The 11,534-nt window shown below is 46.1% G+C and overlaps 1 protein-coding gene across 1 annotated transcript in view; it reads left to right on the forward strand.

The window, feature by feature from the left end:
• LOC112125023 (zinc finger protein RFP-like) overlaps nucleotides 1-10,783 on the forward strand; it is a 40,486-nt gene extending 29,703 nt beyond the window's left edge. The window contains exon 7 of the mRNA XM_024223484.2: nucleotides 10,272-10,783. Within this exon, the coding sequence (XP_024079252.1) occupies nucleotides 10,272-10,783 (512 nt within the window). The remainder of the gene's footprint in view (nucleotides 1-10,271) is intronic.
• Nucleotides 10,784-11,534: the final 751 nt, after the last annotated feature.

Genomic DNA, 11,534 nt, shown 5'->3' on the forward strand with positions numbered 1-11,534 from the left:
CAATGCACTAATGATCAGATTTTCAAAAGTTCAGATCCTATTCAGGTATCTACGTTGTCATATCTCCAAAGGTGCTCAGCACTCAGTTGCTCCTGTGTTGAGACAACAATATTTCCCACGGACTCAATGACATTATTTTAAATATTTGTTTACGTTTTTTGTGTCCATGAATATTGGGATTTCAGCCATTCCAGTATTCACTTATCTGTTCTACTGACTACCCACATGAATTAGTGATTTCTAGTGTGAGTAAGGGATCCACAAACTGTTCCTCATCCCTTCTGCTTTATAAATGAAATCATGGAATTGACACCTTTATGTATTTTCCCCTTAGGTCTGGGCTCTGCTCCTCTCATCTCTGTTGAGGGTCACCAGGATGGAGGGATCCGGGTGGTTTGTCGATCAGCTGGTTGGTACCCAGAGCCTGAGGTACAGTGGAAAGGTCTCAATGGGCGACGTTTACCATCACTCTCTGAAACTAAATCCCAAGGGTATAACAACCTGTTTGAAACAGAAACTGTGATCATTGTAACAGAACAGTCAAACCAAAACTTGTCCTGTTGCATCAGGAACGCCGTTCTCAATCAAGAAAAGGAATCAGCAGTTTATATGGCAGGTCAGTTACCATCCAAATCCCACATTGAACTCACCACCACTAGAAACAAAACAAAATATAGGAAAACAAGAACTGAAACGTCTGTGGTGGATATTTCATAATCCACATACAAACATAGAAGGTGGGAGGCTGGGAGACAGGGTCACAGCTTAGACAGTTTGGTTCCCTTCTTTGTGAGTATTCAGTCTAACAAAGTTTTGGGTTTCATGTACATTTAATGTTAAGTTTGACTTTTCTGATATTCTAGAATGCACATACAGACACAAACTTCCAACCTTTTGAAAAGAAACTTTCACTCAATCCACTGACACAGTATGTTTCTGAAATCTTAACTTTATCTTAATAATATCTTGTTTAATGTGGTACATTTTGTAATGTGCCTTCTTTGTGATCTTCTTGCTCCCCCAACTCATTGTTCATTACTTGTGTGAAATGTCACCTCAGTCATGTGATGTTCTTTCTACTGACATTCAAAGGGACTGGCGCGCCTTAAGTCACTTTGGTCTGGATCCACAAAGGGACTCATTTTACCCTTGTCTACACACAAAAGTTGCACTGATTGACTATTTAGATAATTAATGATACTTGCTTGGTTGAACACTCATATAAGTTTCAGAGGGCCCTATATAGATTTAGCTCCAGTCAATTCCTTACCAACTTCAGCTAAATGGAGGTAGGGCACTATTAAGCTGATTTATGATTTAAGGTTTTGTGCATTAATTTATTCAAATTGGTGCAACCCTCATATGTTGTCAACTCTTCAACCAATTTAAGAATGGCCACATAAGAGGGTTGCCCCAGTTTCACTGTATCAGAGCACAAACCCTGGGCAGAGAAAGCTTTAAGTACATTTCAAAAATTCCATCCTGGTTGGATGTCTGAATCACTATGAACACAAGAACAGTAAATGAAGATTAATTCATTTGATACAGAATTGTTTGGAGAAATTGTGATTATGATTCCTTCAAATAGTGGGGGATAATAGTGGATTTTTCAAAAATATTCTAATTAATCTGACAATTTCTGAATGTTGCTAAACACTAAGGATTAAATTCTTTGCTGGTGTAACTCTATTGAAGTCAGTGTTCTTTTATGAGCAAAGAATTTGCCCTTGAATTCTACAGCTCTCTGAATAGCAATGGATCAAATCAGGTCAATTTTTTCCAGGATAAATCAGTGTTAAATCTATGTTGAATGGAGCCATTTTAAAAATCATTTTCTGGTATTATGTGTAGTGTAGACATGGCCATTCTTTCACTCTTATCTCACAGAAATCCTGCTGGGTACTATTTATGTATTTGTATGGAATAAAAACTTCTGATTTTCATCCCTGTTTCCAAACAAAGGCAATTTCTGGGTGTGTGTGTTTTTCAGATCCATTTTTCCCGAAAGTGAATTCCTGGTTGGTGGCTCTGAGTATGATCTTAGTGGTTTTGTTTGGTTTCATTGGCCTCACTGTTTATCTCTTTAAAATGAAAGGTAAATATCAGAGGGAGAAATATACTGTATATAAAGGTTTTATTCTAATAAATAAATAAGAGGAATTTCGGAATTTTATATTAAAAGAACATGTGACCTGCTGATCTTGTCCTAAATAAAAAAGAATTCATGTGAATTTATTAATAGAGGGTGGGGGCAGAGGTATGTGTGTGGCGGGAGGTGGGGGTATTGATAGAGCAGGATGGCAGAGTTGGGAGTGGGAAAATAGGAGGAAGGAGAGTCTTCAGCTATCGAACTGAACCAAAGAATCAGATCATAGCAGATACGTCTGTGTTCTGCTCAGTCCTCCAGCTCCCCCTCTTCCCAGTTCGCAGGGGGTTATCACTGTCTGTCTCTGTCCCGCCTGAGAGAAGGTTCTGCAAAGCCTAGTCTGTCATATTTGTACTTCAAAGATCTTTTTTGCTAACAAAGTGTAGTGCACCTCGATATTACAGTGATCAGCCCAATAGAAATGCCCTTGTGGTAAATCAGTAAATAAACACCATTTCTTCTTCAGATGGTAAAAAAAATCATATCAACTGTCACATAACTCAGACACAGCTGTCCATGCTCCGGGTTCACTTTGCCCATAAAGAATATCTGTCCAATTTCCAAATAAATTGGACTTGTCCCTCCATGCTCCTAATGAATTTTGTACCCATTGGATGTAGTAGTTTAACACTGTTTCATGAGGCAGGGAGAGGAAAATAATTTATATTTATTTTTGTATTTTTAAGGGAAACTTGCTGAAGAAGTTGGTAAGTTTCAATTTCCCTTTTTCCACAAATACAAATTTTGACTACAAAATTATATATAGACTTGTTGGTTTCTTTCATTTATTTTTATTTCTCTGTGTTTGTTGGGCAGGGGAGGGTTGATGTGTGTGTAATAGGCTGCACCATTTTAGGGCCCTATTGGATGTTACCAGAGAACCCTCTCCCTTTAAAACTCCTTCCAATTAGGGGGTGAGGTTGGCATAGCTACATGTCTGAAGGGTGTAAGTTTTCAGTGCAGACTAGTCCCTGGGTGCTGAGCTAGCCCTGGGGTCCACCCCCAAATAGCTGATTGGTGGCCAGCTGGTGAACACTGAGCACCCCCTATTGTTTTCCTGTGGGTGCTTGAGCCCTGGAGCACCCACAGAGTCGGTGTCTATGCATCGGTGAGTTAGGTGGCCTAGTGCTTATCACACTTAGTGCTGCCTCCCAGTGGGTAGGTCTTGCAATTCTGGCCCTCTTTTAATCAGAGGTGCAGTGAGGTAGGCAGTGATAGGGGAACCCGGGCCCACCCACTACACCAGACTCTGACCCAGCACCCTAGGAGGATCGACAGTGTCTGGCCCCCAAAGGTATCCTCCTAATAACCCTCCTTGGGTCACTTCCTACTGGCTGCTGGTCTTCCCCAGCTTCAAGTCCAAGATAAGGTGAAAAGAAAAAGAAAAGGCACCAAACCATCAGCCCCAACCGGGCCTGAGTGTGTAGTCAGTCCCTCAGAGAGGCTGCTCCCGTGCCCTTGTCAGTAACCTTCAGGGTAGGTCTGTCCTCCTCCTGTGCTTCTCCCTTCTGAGCTGGGTTGCTCCCTTTTCAACCCTTTCTACAGCTGAAGAATGATCTGCAGGGCTGGAGGGGTGGGGTTACCTGGGCCCAGTACTGTTCTTTCACCCTGTCATGCCCAGTGTGGTGTTTGTATACCCCCTCACATACCCTCCCCTCACACTCTGGCCTGTGGTGTCCTGGGGCTGGTTTGTGTCCCCACCATCCTGTGATAAGTCCACATATATATTTTCCATGCCTGAATGATGTACCAGTTGAAAGCTCTATGGCTGCATTGAGAGATGCTGCTGCATAATGACTGGGTTATGGCCTGTCATTGACTTCAGCCAGTGGAGTGGTGCATGGTCAGTTACTAGGTGGGAGGGCTGCCCCCACAAGTAATAGCATAGGGCATCGATGGTTTGTTTCACCTCCAGGGCCTCCTTTTGATGACCTATTAGGCTACCTCATGTGGGAATAACTTCCAGCTGAGATAGAGAATAGGGTGTTCTCCTCCGACTTCCTGAGATACCACTGCTCTGCGTCTTACATTGGATGCATCTGTTTGGAGAATAAAGGGCTTTGAGAAGGCTGAGTGGAATATTACTGGCTCCTGGGTCAACAGGTCTTGTAGTGCCCTAAATGCCTTGTCACAGCTTTTGGTTCAGTGGATCCTTTTGGGTGCAGTGCCCTTAACCAGGTCTGTCAACTGGGCAACCATGGTAACGGAGTTTGGGATGAACTGTCAGTAGTATCCCGCAGGCCACTAGGGCTTGGACTTTTCCACCAAAGGTCATAGCTCCTCCCCCGCCCCCCGCCACAACATACCCTAGGTAAGTGACTTCTTGGGTGGCCAGCTGACACTTGGTTGGGTTGGCCGTCCAACTTGCCTCCTTGAGAGCCTGAAATACCACAGTAACGTGCTTCATATATTTGGCCCAGCTCTCACTGTAGATGATGATATCGTCAATGGAGGTGGCCGTGTAGGACCCATACAGACACAGCACTCTATCCATCAGCCACTGGAAAGTGGCTGTGTCCCCATGAAGTCCAAAGGGCATGGTTTTAAACTGGTGTATTCCATCATAGGCAGATTGTTTAATTGTTGTGGAGTTGTTTGCTTTTAAATGTACCCTTTTTATTTATTTATTAAACATGTTTTTGTTTTTTGCATACTTTTTTTTTAATGATTATTCTCATTGGGGGGATGCAACTTTATAAAATGTGGGGAAAAACTAATCTGGATAAATTTCACACAAAAAGCTAATTTGATTAATTGGTAAGCAATAGAGTAATTGGGTTTGTTTAGTCTGGAGAAGAGAAGGCTGAGGGGGACATGATAAGAGTTTTCAAGTATATGAAAGGTTGTTCCAAGAAGGAGAGAGAAAAATTGTTCTCATTAACCTCTGAGGGTAGGACAAGTAACAATGGGCTTAAATTGCAGCAAGGGTGGTTTAGGTTGGCCATTAGGAAAAACTTCCTAACTGTCAAGGTAGTTAAGCAATGGAATAAATTGCCTAGGGAGGATGTAGAATCTCCATCATTGGAGATTTTTAAGAGCAGGTTAGACAAACACCTGTCAGGGGTGGTCTAGATAATACTTAGTCCTGCCACAAGTGCAGGGGATTAGACTTTCAGTCCTAGGATTCTATGATTTGAATAGAATCACAGAGTTTATAACCAGAAGGGAAGACCAGATCATCTCGTCTGATCTCCTTAAGAAGAAACTGAATAGAAATGGTTTCTAAGCCTTATCGTATTGATGATAATGAGAAATAAAACATAAGAAAAGGGAAACAACAAACAATATGTATATTTCTATTTGATTTTTAGGCAAACAAGATATAGAAATTGGTAAGTGTCATTATCCTTCCTCAGACAAAATTTCTTTTTGTACCAAATTGGATCCTGATGTGGGAGCTTGTTTAATTGTTGTGGAGTTGTTTGCTTTTAAATTTAACTTTTAGAGTTCTGTTGCAATATTTAATCTGTTTTTGTTTGTTTGTGTGCTTGCTTTTTGTTGTTATTGTTTTTTGATTGGGAGTTTAGTGTAATTTCATAAAATGTGGGGAAACACTAAATTGGATAGATTTCACACCAGAATTTAATTTGAAAAACCGATAAGCAATAGAATTACAGACTTAAAGACCAGAAAGGACCCCTGGATCCTCTTCTCTGACGTCCTGAAGAGGAGGCTGATTTCTCTCAGCTTTCGCTGTCATATGCATGAAAAATAGAAATAAAATGTAAGCAAATGGAAACCCCTAACAAAAATATATCTTTATTTCTCTTTAATTTTTAGACCAACGAGATAAAGAAATAAGTAAGTGTCATTATCCTTCCTCTGACAAGAAACATTTTGTAGCAATTTGGATCCTCATGTGGGAGTTTGTTTAATTGTGGTAGAGTTGTTTTCTTTTTAATTTAACTTTTAAAATGGTTGCAGTAGGAAATATTTTTTTCATTTCTTTGCTAGCATGCTTTTTTCTTATTTTTATTATCATCTTTTGGGAGGGTGTATAGGGGTTTGTTTTGTAATGTAACTTTATAAAATGTGGGGAACGACTAAACTGGATGAATTTCCACCAAAAGCTCATTTGAAAGACTGATAAGCAATAGAGTCATAGAGTCACAGTGTTTAAGACCAGAAGGGATGACCAGATCCTCTAGTCCAGTGGTCCCCAAACAGTGGGGCGGGCCCCCTAGGGGTATGTGGAGGAATGTTTGTGGGAGCCGTGCGAGCAGGGCCCTGGCCAGCCTCTACGGGGGGAAGGGAGGGAGCACCACCCAGCCCCGCTCTGCTCCCACCCCAGCTCCAGCCCAGCACCAGCTCCACTTCGCCCCCTGCTCTGCCCCCAGCCCAGCTCTTCCCTCATTCCCTCTCTGCCCCCAGGCCAGCTCCACCTCTATTCCGAGCTCTTCTCTTATCCCCAGTTCTTTGCCCAACTCCGCTTTCAGCCCAAGCTCCTCTGCTGAGACAACTGTGCAGTAATGGGGGTGGGGGGGGCACACACAGATTCCATTACTGGTAATGGGGGGGAGGGAGCAACAGGAAAAGTTTTGGCACCACTGGTCTAGTCTGACCTACTTAATAGGTGACTGAATAAAAATAATCTCTCTGTCTTAACTGTTGTAGTGATGATAAAAAGAAATTATACATAAGAAAAGGGAAACTCGGAACAAACAATATGTGTAATTCTGTTTAATTTTTAGGCAAACTACATATAGAAATTGGTAAGTGTCATTATCCTTCCTCTGACAGGAAATATTTTGTACCTAATGGGTTCCTCATAATTGTTGTGGAGTTGTTCGCTTTTAAATTTAACTTTTACAATTTTGTTGCAATATAAAACCTCTTTTTGTTTGTTTTCTTGCTTTTTATTACTATTCTTTTTTTGGAAGGGTTAGTGTAATTCTGTAAAATGTGAGGAAGTGCTAAACTGGAGAGATTTCACACCAAAAGCTCATTTGAAATACTGATAAGCAATAGAGCCATGGAGTCAGAGAGTTTAAGATCAGAAGGTACCACTGGATCCTCTCGTCTGACGTCCTGAAGAGGAGTTTGATTTCTCTCAGCCCTCACTGTCATATAGATGATAAAGAGAAATAAAACATAAGAAAAGGGAAATGCCTAACAAAATATATATTTATTTCTCTTTAATTTTTAGAGAAACAAGGTAACGAAATAAGTAAGTGTCATTATCCTTCCTCTGACAAGAAACTTTTTGTACCATTTTGGAGTCTCATGTGGGAGTTTGTTTAATTGTGGTGGAGTTGTTCGCTTTTAAATTTATTTTTTAAAATTGATGCAATAGGAAACCTTTTTTGTTTGCTTGCTTTTTATTATTATTATTATTATGATTATTTTGGGGGTGGGTTGTTTTGTAATGTAACTTTATAAAATGTGGGGAAAGGCTAAGCGGGATGAATTTCACACCAAAAGCTAATTTGAAAAATTGATAAGCAATACAGTAGTAAAGTAGGTAGTGGCCAAGAAAATACGGCCCCGGAGGAATTGTGGGAAGGCACTGGAGGACTATCAGCCCCTGAGATGATTAACCTCCCTCCACACTGCAAAGTGGGCAGGTAACCAAGCTGAATTAAAGTGGTACCTGGGCTACAGCCAATACTCAGAGTCTTGCCAGCCAGCCTGGGTGTAAAGCACCACCAAACTTGAGGCAGAGTTTTTGTGCTTGTGCAATAAACAGGTTGGGGTAAGAGCCAGGTAAGATCCTGGGCTAACTCTGCAGTGAAGATCCACCCAGGGAGAGAGACACACAGGCAACCCAGTGGCGGTTTTGATGAATTATAACTTTCTTTTTCCATCAGTATATTAGTTGAATCATGCAATACTTGTTCAGATCAGCTCTCATCTCTAATTATGTGGTTGTTTTTAGGGTGGAGAAGATCTGTGGCACCTGTAGAAGAAGGTAATTAAAGATCATATTTTATCAATGTCCAAATATCAGTTCCTATGAGGCAATGTGCCTCTCTTTCCTTGAATGTGGGAGTGGATGTGATAGTTTAGGGCAGACCTCCCCTGCACCCTGCATTCCACGGCGCATCACAAGGTGAGACGGGGTTTGTGCCTAGGTCTTACCACACCGTAATGAATCTACGTCATATTGCATCTACTTTTCCTGCCCCTCCACCACCTGCATGTGCACTGCACCCTGCAGAGATCTGTGACAGCAGCTCCAGTGGGACATGCACCTCCACAGCCACTTCTCCAAGGGGAGTTTGTTTTATCTCCCTGTGCTGATGGCTGATCTCCAATTTCTCTCTGTTTCTTCCTTCATCTTCTCCCCTCTGAAGAAAGCCAGGAGCTCTGCAATGACCCCACGCTGATGGGGTGAGCAGGGACTGTGTCTGTGTGCGACCCTTGCTCCAGTCTCAAGCAGAGGAACAAAGCCTTGATCACAGACAGGGGCTCTTCTGGCTCCTGTGATCAGAGCTGTGAGCTTGTCTCTTTTCTCCTGTCTCCATCCACCATGATCTCAGCATTCTCCTGTCTCTGGTAAACAGGGCGTCACTTTAGCCTCCCCATCACTAGCATGACCCTCTCCTTCTTTCCACCAGCCACCTATTCTACACCTCCCCCCACACTTGTAGCTTCTGCCTCATTCCACCACCTCATTCCCCTTCCCTTGTGTTGACCCCTCACTCCCTGCCTCACGCTAATGTACTTTTGCGCTGTGACTGCTGCTGAGCAGTGAAATTCTGGGCATGTTCAATCCTGGTACCAGGTGGCCTGTTCCTGTCCAAGCTGTGACATTTCAGAGCAGGCCGGGTGCAGTGGGGAGGCCCCATAGCAAAGTCCAGCATGGGGCAGCTGGGCCACAGTGAGATTTAAGGTGGGAGGGGGAGGGGAGCTCTGTCAATGATCACTGAGTTGTACCATCTGCTGGGGCTCCCAGAGTCTCTAGTCCCTTCCCCAGGGAGAGGTGGGGGCAGGAGGGGAAAGATTCTGAGTCACAGGCCTGGCCCAGCCAATACTTTCACCCCGTCACTGACTGTCTCTGCCAGGGGAGTGACTCCCCCCAGCCCTGTGCTGAGATCTCAGAGCTGACGGGTAAATCCTGGAGGAAGGAGATTCCCTGAGTCACTGTCCAGCTGGGGCAGATCCTGTCACTGACACCATCGAACCCTCCCCAGGGCTGGCTCTAGGCACCAGCAAAACATGCAGGTGCTTGGGGCGGCACCAGGGCTGGCTCCAGGCACCAGCTTAGCAAGCAGATGCTTGGGGCGGCCACTCCGGAGGGGGGCGGCACGTCCAGCTATTCGGCGGCAATTCGGCGGCGGGTACATCACTCCGGCTCAGAGTGAAGGACCTCCCGCCGAAGTGCCGCAGATTGCGATCACGGCTTTTTTTGGGGGGGGGGGGGGCTTGGGGGGGCAAAAACCCCGGAGCCGGCCCTCGGTGGCACATTTCTAGAGGCGGCATTCTGGCACTGGCCATCATAGGCGCCGACTCCCTGGCATGGTGGAAAAGTGCCCCTGCTACCCCAGCTCGCCTCCGCTCTGCCTCTGCCTGCTCCCCTGAGCGCGCCGCCGCCGCTCCGCTTCTCCCCCCTCCCTCCCAGGCTTGCCGCTCGCCAAACAGCTGTTTCACGCAGAAAGGACGGGAGGGAGGGAGGAGAAGCCGAGCGGGGCGCTCGGGGGAGGCGGCGATGGTGGAGTGGAGGTGAGCTGGAGCGGGGAGTGGTTCCTCTACCCCCTGTTACTTCCTGTGCCCCCTCTGTTACTTCATGCGCCTCCCCCACCCTAGCTCACCTCCACTCTGCCTGCTCCCCTGAATGCGCTGCTGCTCCGCTTCTCCGCCCTCCCTAACCTGAGAGGGAGGGGGGAGAAGTGGAGCGGCGGCGCCCAGGGGAGCAGGCAGAGCGGAGGTGAGCTAGGGTGGGAGCTCGCGGAGGGCCCGCAGGAAGCAATGGGGGGAGAATGCGGCACACCCGGGGGAGGAGACAGGGCTGGGGACTTGGGGAAGAGGTCGGAAGGGGTGGAGTTGGGTAGGGGCCGGGGCACAAAAAAAAAGGGGGGCCGGCCAAAAAATTTTTTGCTTGGGGCGGCAAAAATCTTAGAGCCGGCCCTGACCCTCCCTCAAGGCAGAGCTCTGACCCTCACGGTCTGATTCTCTCTCTCCCCAGCGAATGTGACTCTGGATCCAGACACGGCTCATCCCAAACTCATCCTGTCTGAGGATCGGAAAAGTGTGAGATGGGGAGGCATGTGGCAGGATTTGTCCAACAACCCTGAGAGATTTGACACTGTGTTCTGTGTGCTGGGCTGTGAGGGATTCACCTTGGGGAGACATTGCTGGGAGGTGGAGGTGGGGGATGGGACATTTTGGGCTGTGGGGGTGGCCAGAGAGTCTGTGGGGAGGAAAGGATGGATCAGCCGTAGCCCAGAGGGAGGGATCTGGGCTGTGGAGTGGTGGTGGGGTCAGTTCCGGGCTCTCACCTCCCCTGTGACCCTCCTGCCCCTGAGCCGGGCCCCCAGCAGGATCCGGATTTGTCTGGACTGTGAACGGGGTCAGGTGACATTTATTGATGCTGGTGATGACACCCAGATCTTCACTTTCCCACCGGGCTCCATCCCTGGGGAGAGAATCCGACCCTGGCTCTGGGTCTTGGGACCCCAGCTCAGACTGTGTCCGTGATACTGGGGACCCTGAAATTAGCATCTCTAACCTCACACACCCCAGTCTCTATGAATCTGGAGGACTCCCATCTATCCAGCCTCTGGCTTCTCATCTCTATGACCCCTGGAAGCTCCTTCCACTCCCTGCATCCCCAGGGATGGAAGGAGGGGTGAAGAACCCCTGTAGCTGCAGGAGGAGCAGAGGGGCCCTGAGGGGCAGAGGTGGGGTCTGGGCAGGGGGCAGAACTAACAGCAGGGCTGGGGACAGGTGGATGTGGGGGTGGCAGGGACACAGCATGAATCAATCAGGGTTTGAGGGGTTGGGTAGAAGCTGGAAGCTCTGCAGCAGCAGGGAGCGGTTTGTACAGATCTGTGTCATTGGATCTCATTGGGGTCTCCCAGCCAGAGCTCCTGCTGCAGGGGCCCAAGGCATCTTCCCCTGTAACTATGGGAGAACTGGTAACACTGGATGGGAGAGTTCAAAAATCAGAAGATAAACCAGAATACATTGTTTTGAGCCCTTGTATTTTAGGGGGGGGGCAATTTCATGATCGTTGGCTCTGACTCATGATTATTAAGTTCTGGGATTGGTAACACTGCAAGAGTCATTGATTGGGGGGGTGCAGGCTGGACTGAAAAAGAGAAAACACAAGGAAAAGATAAAGTAAAACAAGAAAGGGTGAAAATTAAATATCAAAACAAGGAAAGGAAAACACTCTGAAGAAGGGAAAGAGCCAGAGGCAGTGAGAGGGGAAGGGATAAATTCAGGG

The sequence above is a fragment of the Terrapene carolina genome, unplaced genomic scaffold (assembly GCF_002925995.2).
Source record: "Terrapene carolina triunguis isolate 2854851 unplaced genomic scaffold, T_m_triunguis-2.0 Scaffold26241, whole genome shotgun sequence".
NCBI classification, from domain to species: Eukaryota; Metazoa; Chordata; order Testudines; family Emydidae; genus Terrapene; species Terrapene triunguis.